An 18,515-nucleotide genomic window follows, 5' to 3' on the forward strand; every position below is an offset into this window, starting at 1 on the left:
AACCATGTGGTAGAAGATCCAGAAGCAAACAGGCAATTGTGCTTAATATAGTAAAGGAAGATGTCGGGGAGGTAAGCTTTAACTTTAGAGTAGCAATTCCAGAGTTTGTAGGGAGCAGTTTAGATGCAGGGGTCAGGATGTGGATGATAGGCCCCATAGGGGGAGGTCAAATCTGGGAAGATGCTGAAGAAGCCAAATCGATGTCTATATAGGGGGAGCATAGAAAGCAATAATTTGGGTAAAATTAGAGGGTATAGTTTGAGGTCAGGAGGTTCCACAATGGAGTGAGGAACAAGAAGTCAAATCCCCCCCCCAGGAAATCTGTGCTACGATAAGATCTCCTTTATGGAGGCAAGGACTCTACCACCAATGTTTTGTGTCACTCTTGGTTCAGATGTGCTTTTTATACCTGCCAGACTTCAGTCTGACCAATTATGTTATGCTGTCGATTGAGCATCCCCCTTCTGCTGCTGATGTAGTTGTCTCAATCTTAAATAATCACCCTGGTATTTCTGGTACTTATACCAACATTCTTTAAGCTCTATGTATTGCCTCAAACTAGCACAGCATCACGGGACATACTCTTGTCTGCATTAGAAAACCGACATAGCCCAATTGCCTTTCCTGTATTTTTCTAGTCCATTCACCCATCTCTTGACATATGCACGGCAGAAGAGAAGCACACACATCACTGTTTTATGACCTAATCCAGTTGCCCCAGAGTAACTCTGACTTCTGATTGCCTGGTTAGACAGGTCCTGATTCAGTCACTCCAGTAGAACTGTGAACAGGATGGTAAGGTTGCTTCAAGTAGGGTACTTGCAACAACCAGGTTACATGTATGTACTGTGCAGCCACTAACTGTAAGCTGGTGCCAATGAGGCTGCAGGTGTGAGTAAAGGTGCAACTCTCTTGGATGTGAGGCACAGCTGTGGTTTAACTTCCAACAAGATGGACTGCACACCACTGAGTGGTCAAATACGGGGTAGAACAGAGACGCAGCTGAATACTGTGCTCCAATTCTTAATAGTGCAGGTGACTAATTCAGGAGGACCATGAAATGGAGTCACACGTTTGTCCAAAGATAATTTTTTTTATACTGCATAGTGGATTTGCATGTTCTTAACGGTCTCCAAAGACACATCTTTAAGAGGCTATGATAGTTAAGTAGTTAGTGCATACTCCGTCGTCTTGAATAGAGCATAGGACACTACTAATACCCCCCCCCCTTTTTTTTTTTCTTACTGCCCTAAATATGCCAGTTTATTGCACTTGAATGCGCAGCAACCTGGCATATTGTGCAGTGGAAACACGCCTTGTTAAATTTATCCAGGTCAGGTGACCCGGCATTGACCTCAACCACCCAGCATTATGCCAGGTAGAAATGGCAGTATAAAGGGGTCACAAGACGGGTTGCACCCGGATTAAAGTCGAGTACAAAATCCCTGCTGCAAAGTGGTAGTGGTAATGGCATGTACAATGTCTATAAATTTCAGTTTTCATGCTGTTAGAGAAAGTAAACATATAATTGACACTTACTGGAAGGCAGGACATGTTAGTGATGCAGTTCTTACAGAAAGAATCTCCATCTGCAAGGTGTAAGGCTTTGTGAATTGATGAAGTTTTGTGCGTGGAGCTGCCTCATGAGTTGGAATTTGGCGAGGAAAATTGTTTATAAATCCATTACAAGTGGATCGTGATTCATCCAGCATAAAAGTACAGCTAGAAGTGATTGTCCCAAGGTTTAATTAAACATTCTGGCAGAGTTCATCCAGGTAATATAGATCTAACAAGTTATTAGCTGAGGGCTTGTTCAAGGCCCGCTAGTGGCAGCAGTAGAAGAAATATATTTTGTTGCCAAGAGAGATTAAATTCATTACTCGTAAATTCATTAAGTATTCTAGGTGGTTTGCCATTTTTTTTTCTATCTTTGTATTTAATGCAATAAGTCTAATTTGAACCTGGTGTGGAATGGTTCATACTGCTGCACTTGTACAGTATTTCAGGCTTAACATCTTTTGAAGGTGGTGGTAAATGTGTCCGTCTGCTCTGAATGTGCTACGTGCATTTTCTTGGTTTTTTTAAATAATAGGCCTATATTGCACATATAATGAATACCATTACCTCTGTCAACTCTGGATTGCTGACATTAAAAGCAAGTAATTTTACAATATAAAATGTGGCGGAAGACCAGCTTTTAGTTTTAATCTCCCCCCCCCCCCGGAAAATGTAATTCCCAAAAGTTTTATATTACATGCTTTCCTCATGACCCTGTTTCGCACTGGAGCTCTTTTGAATTTACAGTGAAAGTTGTTTTTTTTGTTTTAAGCGAGGCCTAAAGGTGCCCATACACAGTGCGTTTTTCAGAGGTGATGCGCGCTCCCGCGTGCAGCCCGTGCTTTTTAGTACTAGATTGCATCGTGTCTAGTACAAAAAGCCCACTGCTGTAGCACATTGCATAGTATCTAGTACAAAAAGCATACAATCTAGTACTAATAGCACAGAGTTCATCGCACAGTGCACCTTTTCTTGGGTGGATGACAAGTCTTTTTCCTACATCACTCCCTTACATTATAAAAAAAAAAATTGAAAAACAGGTAGGTTGCGCTAATAACATTCAGGTGTGTATATACATGTCATTTTATTAAGAATATTACTAAAATAATTAACAAAAAAGCCTTCAAATTAAATATACATGTCAAATGCTGCTGTAAACCTTAGATTCTTGAAATAGTCACCCATGCAGCCTTTAGGGCTGTCAGTCTTCCAGTGTCCTTTCCTATAGGCCCAATGTGGTATGAGGTAGCGTAAAACTTTTTATCCTGACTGGATTAGGAAGATGACATTCTCCTATGATGATGTACTGCCATTACCAAATAGGAAGCTGCAGCAGTAATGTACAGCCATACCTCCTTAAGTTTCCTAAAAAAAAAAAAAAAAAAAAAATTCAGTATGTTACATTAATCAGTACATTATTTAAATCATAGACTGTGTTGCAACAAGATAATTCAATTAGTATTTCCCTTGTTGATCAGTTAATTGCTCCCTGTTTGCAAATATCAGTTACTGGAATTCTTATAATGTCTCTCAGCCTGCAATAACAAATACAACCTCTCATGATCCCTAGCTACATTGTACATAATCGCACAGGAGGTCATTTCTGAAGTACAAACCACACAAAGCAAATATAATTAAAATGAGCAATGGATATTGAGCATTGTATGATTCCCAGCACAGCCATGTTGCCCCCTCCTGCAATCAGGAATTATCATTACCTGTACCCTGCAGGTTGATTGCAGGTCTGTCGCTTAATAACTGTAAGCTGGCCATACATCAAAAAGACCTGCTCACAATGATGATTGTGTCCAGATTTCTCTTCAACTCACTGGCATCCGTCGTACAATCCAGCTGCTGCATACAACCAAAGGGTCAGGCTTATTACCAGGGGGTCTCGGAGGTTTAGAGAAGATAGACATTAAAGGTCATATTTGACCTCTAGTGTCTGTCTCCTCTGAGGCGGAGGAGTGCAGATGAAGGTGGTGGCAGGCAGAGTGAAGGCAGCGGACTCGTGAAATGATCGATTGGATGTGCTTCAAAGCACATACAATCTGGCCCCAATCCCGACTGATCAGACATGCAACACGTCTGATCAGCAGTTCAACTATTCGACCTGCGGGGCTGCACATTGCACGATTTTGTGCACACGATCAGTCTTCCAAACCATCAAGATTGTACGCTTGGGTACAATCTCTTTAAGGTGTATTAGATCAGCTCCATTTTGTCTTTGAATGGGATGCATTTTGCACCTTTTTGGCACATCATTTCTAGGCACACTTTTGCTCAATAAGGTTGATTCCATTCTCAGCGCAATTCTTGGGAGAGCGCTCCTGGAGAATGCTCATCAGTGCACCGCTAAATCCTACAATGTCTGTACTTGTGGGTGTTTTAATTGCGAGAACTGTTTTTTTTTCTGATTTAAGTGCCATATGATGCGGTTTGTGCCGTGCTAGGACACAAAACTGCATCACCACCCTAATATTGTTAGATTTCTGTTCCCCCCCCCCCCTCTCCCTCCCAGCGCTAATCACAGCGCACTGTATTGAATTGATCCCTTAGTAAAGCAAGTCCAATGTGTAATAACGGCAGTCCCAATTTACCTAGACTGACCAATAAAAGTTATAAATGAGGTTAAACTGAGGAATATTTTAGGCTGAAAAGTATGTGAGCTATAACGAAAGTGGCTTCCCTAAAGAGGTGGAAGAATGGACTTTGTACAAAAATGTGAATGTCGCATTAATATGCTTCTGTATACAGATGGTCCTCACACACGCACTTAGTGCAGCCATGCCAAACATCCGTAACAGGTGCTCTGACTCTGCTTGCACTGCACTGATCAATTTGATGTGCAACACTTGTGTGAATTTCTGAATCTTTTTTCTAGGACTTTTCTTCTTATACACTTTTCCACTAGCCTAAATATCCCAGGTTTTTGTGCAGGTGCGCAATCATCCCATCATGCCTTTCCACAGTTTTGCTATTAGGGAATGCTAAAGCTATGGCAAAGCATGCTGGGATGTGAAGTTTCACAAAAGCTGGAGGGCCATAGTTTGGACATGCCTGACTTGGGGTAAATCCTCACATGACATTTTTGTGGAGCTGCATTGACCGCTAGCAACAGCCATCTCCTTTAGAAATTCTGAGGGGTAGATTTATTAAGCTCGGTGAAGTGATAATGTGGCTGGTACATTATCACCGGCCAATCAGCTCCTAACTGTGAAGTTACTTGGTTTAAAAATTACAGGTAGTAGCTGATTGGCCAGTGATAAAGACCAGACACTTTATCACTTCACCAAGCTTAATATATCACTTCACCAAGCTTAATAAATCTGCCCCTGAGTCCTTTTAGGGAGAATACCAAATAAAGTCCATTCAGAGGTTAAGGCCATAAAATTAAGGGGTAGTGGAGCACTTGTACAAAATGTAAAAACTGTACAGTCCCCTTGTAGTGTCTCAGTCGCAATGGGTGTCTCACACCTAGCATATTTACACTATATGCTGTATCAGGACACATGTCCTTAGTACACTGTTTACAAATTAAGATGCAAGAGTGAGCACACAATTGCAAAGTACGCAGCAGTGGAAGTATCCCTGGCTTTTCGCACCACATGGAAGAATATGGTTCGGTGTATGAGAACGTGTCTGTACAAAAAAAGCACACTGTATCCTCTAAACTGCTGCTGCCTAACACTGTCATTCAGAAGGTTGTTATTGCACTTTTTGTAAGTCACTGACCATTATTTATATTTAATGCAATGCACTTTAACCTTTTTGTAACCGTATTTCTTTTTTTTTGTTCTAGCTCTACATATGATACCAAGACCAGACAAAAGGTGGCAGTGAAAAAGCTGTCAAGGCCATTTCAGTCGCTAGTTTATGCACGACGGACCTATCGGGAGCTGCGTTTGCTCAAGCACATGAAGCATGAAAATGTAAGCTACTCCTGTGCCGTGGCACATGTGATTTTACATAATCCCTGCTGGACAAGGATGTTTAGTGACTTTGTAAATGCAGACATATTTGGTAACATTTGGGCAGATGTATTAAGCCTAAAAGTTATAAATGTGAGGGTGATAAACGTCCAGCCAATCAGCCCCTAACTGTTAAGTTATAGTATGTTTGAAAATGTTGGTTAGGAGCTGATTGGCTGGGTGCTTATCACCCTCACGGTTTTCTTTTTTTAAGGCTTAATACATCTGCTCCTATGTCTGCACTGTATTTACTAGACTTATGGAGTCCTAATAATACTCTTGATAAGTTGTGAGGTTTTTTTTTCCTCCTTAAGTGCACATAAACATAAACTAGTTGATGTAACATCTTAAAGAACTTAACTGCTATATGGAATTCTGAAATTCGGTGTTACAATTTAATTCTTTGTAAAATCCTCCTCGCCACCACCTACAAGGCTCTCTCCTCCTCCACTGCTCCTTACCTCTCTTTACTGATCTCTATCCACACTCCCTCCCGTCCTCTTCGCTCAATTGCTGACCGCCGACTGACCTCTCACTTAATCACCTCCTCCCACTCCCGTGTCCAAGACTTCTCTCGCACTGCCCCCCTGCACTGGAACAACCTCCTGCCACCCATCAGGCTTTCTGATTCCCTTACCTCCTTCAAGCGCTCCCTCAAAACCTACTTTTTTCGACTAGCCTATCCCTCCTCCTAACCTCTTTTGATCCTCCTATCCTGCCTCCATTCCCATCCGTTCCTACTTATCCTATTGTTTTTCGTTCATCCACCCACCTCCTTTTAGTATGTTAACTCTTATGAGTAAGGCCCTCCTTCCTCACGTACTCACCCTACCTCTTTACCTCACCTGTGCTCCTGTCCTGTTCTTCCCTTCCTCTACTTCATCTTCAGTCTCCTCGACAATTTCGACACCTACTTCTAAACTGATGCTGATTTTAGTTCTACCAGCTATACCCCTATTTATGCTGTATTTTATCAACACACCCTGTACGTTACCTTGTAATTACCGTAGTTTTTTGTTTGCTATGTACGGTGCTGCGGATACTTTGTGGCGCTTTATAAATAAACCTACTACTACTAATGACCATCTGATAAGCTCTACCACTAATATAAACTAAAACCGGAAGTTAACAGAGCTCCACGTATGTCCGCATTATATTACAAATCAGTGACACCCACAATTAGACGGGAAGGAACTGTCTTGTCTAGTCTACTCTCCGATTCTGTTGATGGGCTAATTAATAGTTTTAGTTTTGCATAGAAGATTTCCCTTTTGTCATGTAATATAACGAAACAAAACATAAATTCAAGTGGACATTTTATTTTATTTTTATTCTTTTTTTTGTTACTGTCACTTTTTCTCTATGTATAGAACTGAGGTCATTTTATTTAGCGTAAAGGTACCGCATCCTTAAATGTCACCACCGTCTCCCTAATGCATCTCTCAGGCATACGCCTCTCCCTAGTAGATTTAGGGGCACAGCAGGTGGGGAGTGTCATTGTGGGAAACGGAATATAATTTCCTCTTTGGTCATTCTTAAGGACCATACACACTGGGTGACTTTGAGCTGAAAGCCGCTCAAAACAGCCTGTTTGAGCGGCTTTCAGCTCAAAGCTGCCCAGTGTGTATGCCCCAGCGGTGAGCGTTGCTGCGAGCTCCCGCAACATCGCCATGAAAGCCGCTCATCTGCTGGTAATACCAGCAGATGAGCGCTGTTGAGGATGGCTTTGCATAGCTCTGCGCTATGCAACGCCGTCCTCCCTCCTCCATCGGCGCCGGGCAGGGGGAAAGCCGCTCAGTGGGTATGCACTGAGCGGCTTTCCCCCCAGCGATGATTGACATCGCTGTCCATACACGCTGGGCATAGTCGCCCAGTGTGTTTGGACCTTTACAGTTGAGCTTGAGCTCTGTTGTTAAGGTCCATCATTTCAGCATTTCTAACCTAATTAGATTAATCTCATTAGAATGTGACATAGCGTTATTGTTCCTGCACTATACTCACCACTCCTAGCATGAGTTGGTATAATTATATTAATCATATTTGAGAAGGTAGAAAATGATTGTCTGAAAAGACATCTTTAATGTGTAATGCCATTTAAGGTAAGCCAATAGTGATGATCAAAAAAAGACAAATATTAAATCTAATCTTCATTCCATTGGAGCTGTTTTAGTAAGCAATACTCAGCTGCTAGCAGGTGCTGTGGAAAATAGATGGCATGAGATAATTGTTTTGGGCACTTTATCCCTTTTATAAAATTAGAGTTAACGCTTCAGCTAGGGATTTATCTTAATGGTTCAGTATTGATTTAAAAAAAAAAATCCTAATGTAAAACGCACTAATAAATCTTAAGTATATTTTGCTGCATGAGAAAACCCAACCACTTCTAACGGCAGTATACCCAAATCTAGGCTTCAAATTACATTCTAGCAACCGATAAGAAAATATGCTCAGTTTGGCAAACTTAAATCTATTAAAAGCCATTTAATAAATTCACCTACAAATGTACAATTATTTAATAAACAAAAGAATAATAATCTTACATTCACCGGTAATATCTAACAAATCCGATCAGTCACCACATGAAAACCACCTTCCTAATATTGGTAGGTTCTCCTTGTGCTGCCAAAACAACTTGATCTTGGGGCATGGACTAGACAAGACCTCTGAAAGTGTCCTGTGTCCCATGTCATAGCCCCCAGCTATTTAGTAAAGAAGTACAGAATGATCCATGGTTCGTTCTGGCACTCGCATGCCCAGTGTAGGTACTTGTGTCGGTGGACACCTGTGCAGCACACAATGCTGGAATGCACTACTGCTGTGTCCTCAGTAGCTTAGCATTACATATGCCAACAGCGTCACACACAGAATATAGGCATGCTACATATCGCAATAAGCTACTCTGCATCATTTTAACGGCATTAAAAATGTTTAGTTATTTGTGCTATAGTAGCTTGTCTGTGGGATCAGACCAGTCACTCTCCATGTAAATCAATAAGCCTTGAGCAACCACACCCCTGTTTCCAGATCAGCGGTTGTCTTCCTTGCATCACTTTTAAAGGTACTAACTAGGGTGGCCAATCCCGGGATCGGCCGGATCCCGGGATTTGGCCCCCAAAACGCCGGGATTTCCATCCCGGGATTGGAATTTCCAATCCCGGGATTTCGGGATTAAACTGCGCATGCGCAGTTTAATGCCGGGCAGCGTCTGAGCACTCAGACGCTGCCCGGCTTCTCCCATACCCCGCAGTGCGCAGCGTGGTCAAGCTGCGAGGTCACGCTGTGCAAGGCACAGCTGCACATCCGCCTCGGCCACCGAATCGCCCGCCCACCCAGCGCTCCCGGCCACCCACCCACCCAGCGCTCTCGGCCACCCGCCCAGCACTCCCTGCCACCAAGCCCTCCCACCCAGCACTCCCTGCCACCCCGCCTTATGAGACTTTCTACCCGCCCATTCAGCAACCCAGCTACCGGCCGCCCGCTCAGCAACCTGGCTCCACAAATGTAAGCAAATATGCGGGCAGCCAGGGTGTTTTTATTATTAGGGAAGCCGATCCCGGGAATCCCGGGATTGAGCATTTTTCAATCCCGAATCCCGGGATTGAAAAAATGCCCCGGGATTGGCATCCCTAGTACTAACCACTGCATACTGGTAACACCCCACAAGACCTGCCATTTTGGAGACTCTGTGACCCAGTCCTCCAGCCATCAAGTGACTTACAGGTAAGTTACCAGTGACTTACCTGGTGTGACTGTCAGCTGACCGACTTCCAGCTGATCTTACTCTAGTGCCTAACATAAGCCTTCCCATTCAGCAGTTTAACCCCAATTGTTTGCATTCTGAGAATGTCAACATAACTGTTGACATTGTGGTCTAAACATTGATTGTTGATGTAATAACTGCATCCCATGTACACCAATGTTTATAATTAAAAATTGTAGCATTAGATCAGTCCATTCAAAAACATAAGAGCACAAATTCTTAAACACTGGTACCATGCTACAGTATATGTTTGGTTTGTTTTTAAATGTTTATTTTTATAATTAAGTTAGAAACATGTTTTTGTTTTTTTGGCTTGTGAGATACTCCCAATTAAAATCACTGGCTTCTATAGATGTTGCTAGTTCACTGTGTTTCATTGGGCCGTATTCGAGTTCACTCTTTCAGACAAAATCTTTCTTAGATGGACAAAACCATGTGCACTGCAGGGGGGCAGATGTAACTTGTGCAGATCTAATTAGATTTGGGTGGGGTTTTACTTCAAAGTGAGATCTATATTGCAGTGTTAAAATAAAGCAACCAGTATTTACCCTGCAAAGAATCACCAAAAAATCACCAAATCTATTTCTATCTGCACATGTTACATCTGCCCCCCTGCAGTGCACATGGTTTTGTCCATCTAAGAAGGATTTTGTCAGAAAGAGTGAACTCGAATAAGGCCCATTGTTATCCTTGTTAAAAAGATGACCTGTGTTAACTTCTGTTTACAAATGTTTTTGATAATTAAAAAGAATGTTAAATTCAGTTTTTTTTCAGGTTAATATATTCTGTACCCTAAATGATACGTTTTATGAGTGCTAAAAGTTGTCTAACTTCTGTAACTGCACATCCGCTACAGCAGGCATGGGCAACCTGTTGCTCTCCAGCTGTTGTGAAACTACATATCCCAGCATGCATTGCCGCAGTTTTAGCATTCCTTAATAACAAAATGTTGTCAAAGCATGCTGGGACGTGTAGTTTCACAACAGGTGGAGAGCCACTGGTTGCCCATGCCTGCACTACATTTAACAGTATAGAGTGCTGTATCCCAAATACTGCCAGCACCAGAAGTGCTTAATATTGTCACTAAAAGTATATGAATTCTGGTACCAAGAAGAATTAATGTAATAAGCTTGGGGGAACAGAAGCAACCTAAGTAAATATGAACAAAATAAAATTAATTTGTTAAAATGTGTGAGCGAATGGACAGAAAAGATTTCTGTTTTATCAGGGAATGAAGAAGAAGAAATTGTAGGGTGAATAACTAAACTAGAATCAATAAACAGTTGTAGTATATCCATTAAATAATTGTTTGTGTGTGTGTGTGTGTGTGTGTGTGTGTGTGTGTGTGTGTCTGCATAAATAGACATTATGGGGCCAGATTCTCTAAACTTCAAAAGTGATAAACAACCATCCAATCAGCTCCTACCTGACATGTCACAAGCTCCTGTCTGACGTTTTTAAACACAGGCTGTGACATGGCAGGTAGGAGCTGATTGGCTGGCTGTTTATCACTCTCCATTTTATCACTTTTGAAGCTTAGAGAATCTGGGCCTTTGTGAGTAGGACAAAAGGTGAAGTACACACACACGTATACCCTATTTCACGAAAGGGAATAGAGTGATTACGAAAAGGAGTTGCTAAAATAGTCATTCTGGTACAAATGTCAGGCAATATTTTATGGTATATAACAAACAATAGACCCGGGGGCCTGCTGCTGTAGGATTTTTAAGTGGGTAGAAGACTCGTTAGTGACTTGTTAGACATTAGGTAGCGCTGGTGAATGCAGTGGTTTTGTTTTTTACCATAGTAACTGGTCAGATTTAACATACAATCGTACGTCAACTATGATATAAGCTAAAATGTTTAACACTCAAAGTAAGAATATCACTTTGCACATAAGGAATGTGTATTAAAAAAAAAAAACTTTTTTTTTTTTTTTTTTTTGCAGGTAATAGGTCTGCTGGATGTATTTACCCCATCTACTTCAGTTGAAACCTTTAATGAAGTGTAAGTATTGGCTTCATCTGTATATTGTGCTGTGGTATAAATGAAGAGTTGGGAAACCGGAAAGAAAGCTCCTTAAACATTGCTAGAAGGATCGTGAAAAAACAGCACAGGTTCTCACCGTATATATATGTAGATGAATAGCAGTGTTTTCTTTCCTGGTCACATCTTTAGCTCAAAAAAGCATACTGTATGTGGCAGGCATTAAAATGTAATGTGTAGCTAATGTACCCTTTGTGCATTGTACATATATATACATATACACATTTAATATCCAACCATGACCAAAGCGGATGCTGTTTAGGCTAAAGTGCATGTTAACACTGGATGTGAATCCCCTGCTTGGAATTAGAGCTATAGGATTGTTCCCTCCACTCCTTTCTTTTTATTTTTTTTTGAGTCTTTCTCTGTTGCAACGATCCTACTTTAATGCAGAGGGATATTAACTCATCCATGCATGAAGGCAGCTCCCTAGATGCCAGATCGTCCGTAATTAGTTCTGAAAACCCATGCCAAAAGGTAGCATCAATTAATTTAATTAAGCAAGGAGTCCTAAAATGTCCATGTCGACTTCTAGATTGGACATAAGCAGCAGACTCCATCCACCCAGATTCATCTAAAACCTTTAAAAAGGTATAGAGGAAATTTGCTTTAGAACAGAGGTTCTCAACCTATGGGTCCTGAACCCCAAAGTGGGTCCCGACCAACTCAGTATGGGGTCGCGACTCCATGTTGCTGACCATCAGGCTGATGACTTTTCTAATCTCAGTCAGTGATCCAAGGAGTCGGAAAAATCTGAAGTTTCTGTTATTTTAGACTCCTTACAACATTTTGTGCCTTCACAATGCTGCTATGTATCTGCTGTCTGCTGACTGCACATGTGATGTGATGACCTTCTGCAGTAACTTGCTGGGGTCCTATAATTAGTTTTATTGTCTGATGGGGTCCCAGAGCAAAATAGTTTGAGGACCCCTGCTTTAGAATATCATTCCTTTCTCATATGAGGAGGCCCATGCATGGCTTGTCCTGTTTTTCAGGAATTCCTTTGAAGAATTACTTGCCACATCCATATTGGGCTAGAGTATACTGTGTCACAACTCCAGGATGCAAGTCTTTTGTGGGGCAAGCCTAGAGCAAAGTCTGCACATGTTGGTCAGACCCAGACTGTACGTTACCAGGGAGTGAGCAGAATTAGGTTTAGCAATAACCAAAGCAAATACCAAGAAGTCACTAGGAGCAGAATTAGATCAGTGGAATAACTAAGATCAGAACCAGAAAGTTACTTAGAAACGGTACCATGGGAGAATCAGGGAGACTAGTCGGTTTAACTGGATCAAGCACTAGAAACTACAATAGGAATTTTGGTATGAATGGATTCTGGAATAAAGGTGTGAACCCGAATACTCTGGCACAGAGGAGATTTGAATTTGGCACCAGATGTGACCACACATTTGGCGAGTTTGTTCTAGCAGAGTGATATGCGTTCCTACATGGGGTAAGTGGCTGCCTGGAAATGCACAGGTGTCCACCAAAGCCCACCAGAAGGGAGCTGACCACCACTGCAGGTGGTCACTGAGGATACTGGAGAAGTCTTCACTGTAAGCACAGTCCAGCACCACTACGCAACAGAATTGGCAGAGAAGCTGGAAACCAGCCGTGAGCATGTCTCCGGTATGCTGTGCAGATAGTTTTGAAGGTTATTTCAAGTACAGTAGTTAACTCCCTTGTTCAGTAATGAGTTCAGTAATGGTTGGTAAAACAAGGCAATAATTGTTACACTTGAGGACAGCCATAATAAGCCACAGGAATGAAACCGGTCCTTAAGTTGCTGTGCACTTCAAAACCGCTGGAACACATAATAAAAATGGTTTAAGGTGGGACCATGGACTGCAGCATGCCCCTGCAATTCCTGCCAAGCCTGCCTGGAAGCAATCCTGCAAATTGCTTCTGCTGGGGTGACTTGGAGGGTCCGGTGGAATGTGCATGGGACTGGGCATCGAATGGGACCCTCAGTCATTGGCAGGTATTCAATGTGGCCGGCGAGGGGGTTAAACAGCGAGGATTGCAGAAAACCAGCGATCCTCGCTGTTTAACCCCGCGCCGGCCGCTCGCTCTATTCAATGTTCTGGGGAAATCCTCGCCGTCACAGGACAGCGAGAATTCCCCAAAACAGCGAGACCCACGGCTAATGCAGAAAACTCACTTTATTTAGCTGCGAGTCTCGCTGGTTCAGGAGCCGCATACGCCAATTCCCCCTCGCTCAAAAAATGGAGCGAGGTGGAATTGGCGTATGAGAGGGCTGTGTTGAATACTGACAGGGTGAGTGGTGACAGCGAGCAGAAAGCTCTGCTCGCTGTTGCCGCTTGCCCACAGCATTGAATACCCCCCATTCACCTGCAATTTGGGCTCTTTTCCTGTGATTGTTTGGGCTCTTTTCCTGTGATTATGGCAAATAGCACCTGAATCACCCAGTGTATGGGGCCTTTAGAAAGATCAAGAGAAAATCTACTAATTCCATTTTGCCCATGGCATCTGTGTTTCTTTTATTTTTAAATTCGCTTCTGGTAACTTGTTTATTTTGTTTCTTCCAAGTGATGAGCGAGAATATACTCCTCAGTTTATTCCTTTTGTGTCCCCATGGAACCTTTTTATCTATCTTTTTTGGTTGCCCCAATTTAACCATTATAGGAAATATCATAAAAAGGATGTTACTGAAGGTAGTGTTTCCACGTCAGTATTTAAGGGTTGTGTGTTACCGGCACTGTAAATATCTAAACTAAAGGATAAAATGGTTCTAAAACACAACTCCGCTTTCTTTATTATGGAAAGTAGACACCACCTTTACAACCAGAAGATTGTCCCATCTTTTTACCCATATCCGCTACATAGTAAAGAGAAGAAACCGCATTGACTGGATTTCTTAAGAGCGATTTTTAATGTGTACATAAAAATTCCATATATAACTTCTATTAAATGCCTGATGAAATGTTCCGAAATGAGCAATGCTAGTCTGGTTTATGGGTGGGGCAGAGTCATGCTGGGTGGATATAGGCGAACAGTAACCTAGAGCCACTTCACTACAAAGGGCTTAAATGTTGTTGGTGACAAATACAAAACTAGCTTTTGTATTTTCTAATGGGTGTTGTCTATCTATAAAAAAAAACTATGATGCTATGGGTAAATCTAGATGCTGTGTACACCCACAGCTTTGTTTCATTACTATAGTTCGAAGTGCACAGAAACAGTTTGTCCCTATACTTTATGAGATGCTGAGTAACATTTACAGTTGAATAAGAAACCCAAAGTAACTGAAGTCTTTATAGGCATATTTTTCTACCACGTTCTTCAAGAAATTGTTGCAAAATAATGATTTAAAAACCTCACCTTTTTTGTAGCAATTTGATTTTAACCACATTCAAGTCTACACAGCTGTTTCTGTTTAAGTTCAGAACTGTTTCATCCTACATATGAAAATAATGATCATTTATCATCTATTTGATATGACTGTTTGGTACTCTTTACCTAGAACGGCGCCCGCGATCAGAATCGCGGGCGTCGGGGGTAAAAAATCGCGGTAATCGCGGGCATCGCGGGTAAATCGCGGGTACATCAAAATCGGGTACCCGCGATTACCGCGATTTTCCCATAGGGAACAATGTTAAAAAGCCTGATTGACCGCGATTTTACTGTAAAATGCCTCAATGCCCGCGATTTTCCCATAGGAATCAATGTTAAATGGGCTACAGAGCCCAAATAGCCCCAATTAACCCTTAAATGTCCCCCCAATTTTTGTACGCCACCCCACGATCCACGCCAACCCGAAGCGTGGCGAGCGCAGCGAGCCCGCGAGGGGCGGCGGTACGCGTCCTCCGACCTTTTCATGCCCTACTATCCACGTCGGCGTGGAGTTGAGAATAGAATAGTGTGGCGAGCGCAGCGAGCCACCGAGCCCGAAGCGTGGCGAGCGCACGCGGATACCTTCACAGGTAAACGCGTCCCTTCGCGGGCTTCACAGGTGTCCGCGTCGCCACGGACACCTGTGAAGTCCGCGAGGGGACGCGTATAACTGTGAAGGTATCCGCGTCCCCTCGCGGGGCTCGCTGCGCTCGCCACGCTTCGGGCTCGGTGGCTCGCTGCGCTCGCCACACTATTCTATTCTCAACTCCACGCCGACGTGGATAGTAGGGCATGAAAAGGTCGGAGGACGCGTACCGCCGCCCCTCGCGGGCTCGCTGCGCTCGCCACGCTTCGGGTTGGCGTGGATCGTGGGGTGGCGTACAAAAATTTGGGGGACATTTAAGGGTTAATTGGGGCTATTTGGGCTCTGTAGCCCATTTAACATTGATTCCTATGGGAAAATCGCGGGCATTGAGGCATTGAATGCAAAATCGCGGTCAATTAGGCTTTTTAACATTGTTCCCTATGGGAAAATCGCGGTGATCGCGGGCATCGCGTCGCGGCCGTTTATGTGCTGCCCGCGATGTCGCGATCACCGCGATGGGCGCCGTTCTAGGTAAAGAGTACCGACTGTTTAATTATACACCAGACTATCCCTGACTTTGTGCAAATATACACCAAATATTAATGTGATTTAGATTTCTGTTCACTTTGTAATTTTATCAATAAAAAAATACAATGAACACTTCTATTTTATTTTAAAAGCTTTCTTATGGTGTGTTCACGCTGTGCAATTTACAATTCAATTTTGACTAGTCAAAATCAAATCGGTATCTCACAGAAATCGAATGGAGATCGAACATGGTTTTTAAGCTTTTGATCCCAATTCGTGCACACTTCCGTTAAGCTGAAATCGAAAAGCCAATTAGACAGTGCAGCAATGACTATATAGTGCAAATTGAATGTAGATAGTATGAAGTGAATGTAAATAGCACATGAGTTAGCAATCAGATCTTAGTCTAAGGCCCCCCATACATTAGCCCGACTTGTCCTAGGGACAAGTCGGACCCGATTTCCCCGGCAGCTCCCCGGGAGGTTTCCATCATGATAAGGCACTTGATGTGCCAAGTTGTGCATATGATAAATCGCCATGCGATTTATCATATAAAACTCCCGGGGAGCTGCAGGGGGAGAGCGGGGTGAGGGACACTGGGGAGCAACAGGGGGGGAGCCGGGCATTGTAGCTGTCAAATAGGCAGCGGGCGCTGGAGAGCCGGGCTGGGGACACAGGCAGCAGCGGGCGGGGGTGGACGCCGGTGAACGGAGCTGACCGGGCGCAGCATGACCGGGGACGGGGAGAACGCTGCAAGAAAAAAAAAAAAAAAACATTACAAATGAATTGGAAGCCAGTGATTGGCTGAGAGCTCTCTCAGCCAATTGCTGATTGGCTGAGAGAGCTCTCTCAGCCAATCACTGGCTTCCAATTCATTTGTAATGGGTTTTTTTTTTCTTGCAGCGTTCTCCCCGTCCCCGGTCATGCTGCGCCCGGCCAGCTCCGTTCACCGGCGTCCACCCCCGCCCGCTGCTGCCTGAGTCCCCAGCCCGGCTCTCCAGCATCGCCCTCCCCAGCGTCTGTCACCGCTGACGCTGCCCGCTCTCCCCCTGCCTGGCTCTGGCGTCCCCCGCCCGGAGGCTGCACATAAGATTTAGGAAATCTTATGTGCAGCCGGTCCGACTGCCCGACTCCGATCCGATGCGCACGGGACCGCGCATCGGATCGGGGGGGCTGTCAAACCATGCGATTTGGGCCGATTTCATGGCCCGATTCATCCGAATCGGGTGAAATCGTGCCCAAATCGTATAGTGTATGGGGGCCTTAATAGCAAAGGAATCTCACTGTGTACACACCATTCTTTTGCAGCATTTTTTTCAACACCTGCCTAATGCTGCCCATACATTTGCGATCGCAGTGCGATGTTCATCAAAATCGATCGCATCTTGCGGTGCTAAAGTGCCCCCTTTGCAGCACCCGATGTCGCATGCCATCTTGAAATGGCACATCTGTTGCTGGCAGAGGGCGGCGTTATGTAGCGGAAGAAGTAGCGCTAGCGGACGGCGGGGGTCAGTCAGCGGTTGTGGCAGAATTGTTTACACCCAGTGTTTTAAACACTTCTGCTGCCACCGCTGACTGACCCCCGCTAGCGCTACAGCTACAACGCCGCCCTCTGCCCACCGTCTCCCACACCGCCAGCGGTCCCTCCGACCCCCCTCTCCCCATACCCACGCCGCTGAAAAAGCGTTCCCTCCTCCCCCCACCAGCGGATTGCATTCGAGCATCGCATGTGGTTAAAAGCCACATGCGATTGCTCCTGCAATTCGACAAATATGTGCAACACCTAAGATCTTGAGACCCGATATTCGACCGGTGTGCCCGCACATCGCGTCAAATGGTACATGTTTTGTGCATACAATCATTTGATTTATTGGCCAGATGTGGTCGAAATCGAATGATTGCATGCAATATTTCACAAGTGTATTTGCAGCATAAAACTTTTGCACCATACTTTGGATTTGTGTGTGTCCAGTTACTGAATCAAAATATTTATTTAAACAAACATTTGTAGTACAGGTGCTAGAGTCCATTATTTTTAATTAATGTGTTTATTATGCATTAATTTTTTCGAAATGATACCAAATGTGTATTTCAAAGCTAGACCGCACACCCATATCTATCTTCTAAAATGGTCTTTGTTGATGTAGTGCAGCGGTTCTCAAACTGTGAGGTCTGACCTTCTCAGCATGGGGTCACGACTCCATGTTGTTGACCATCAGGCTGATGATTTTTCTAATCTCAGTGATTCAAGGAGTCTGAAAAATCTGTTGAAATGTCTGTTATTTCAGACTCCTCCCATCATTTAGTGCCTCTACAATGCTGCCAATGGATTTGAAATTAACCAAACAAGATGTGCCTTAACTGCAGACTTTCAGCTTTAATTTGAGGGTATTTGCATCCAAATGAGGTGAATGGTGTAGGAATTACAACAGTTTCTAGATGTGCCTCCCACTTTTTAAGGGACCAGAAGTAATGGGACAAACGAAACAATCCTAAATCAAACTTTCGCTTTTTATACTTTGTTGCAAATACTTTGCAGTCAATTACAGCCTGAAGTCTGGAACGCATTGACCTCCCCAGATGGTGGGTTTCATCCCTGGTGATGCTCTGCCAGGCCTCTACTGCAAATGTCTTCTTCAGTTCCTGCTTGTTCTTGGGGAATTTTCCCTTCAGTTTTGCCTTGAAGTGAAATGTATGCTCAATCAGATTCAGG

The 18,515-nt window shown here is 43.5% G+C and overlaps 1 protein-coding gene across 1 annotated transcript in view; it reads left to right on the forward strand.

The window, feature by feature from the left end:
• Positions 1-18,515, forward strand: part of MAPK11 (mitogen-activated protein kinase 11) — a 54,031-nt gene that overhangs the window by 12,124 nt on the left and 23,392 nt on the right. Inside the window, exons 2-3 of the mRNA XM_083182867.1 lie at positions 5,360-5,489; positions 11,237-11,295. Coding sequence (XP_083038993.1) covers positions 5,360-5,489; positions 11,237-11,295 — 189 coding nt within the window. The remainder of the gene's footprint in view (positions 1-5,359; positions 5,490-11,236; positions 11,296-18,515) is intronic.

Source organism: Crinia signifera, chromosome 4, assembly GCF_055691185.1.
Source record: "Crinia signifera chromosome 4, ASM5569118v1, whole genome shotgun sequence".
Lineage (NCBI taxonomy): Eukaryota > Metazoa > Chordata > Amphibia > Anura > Myobatrachidae > Crinia > Crinia signifera.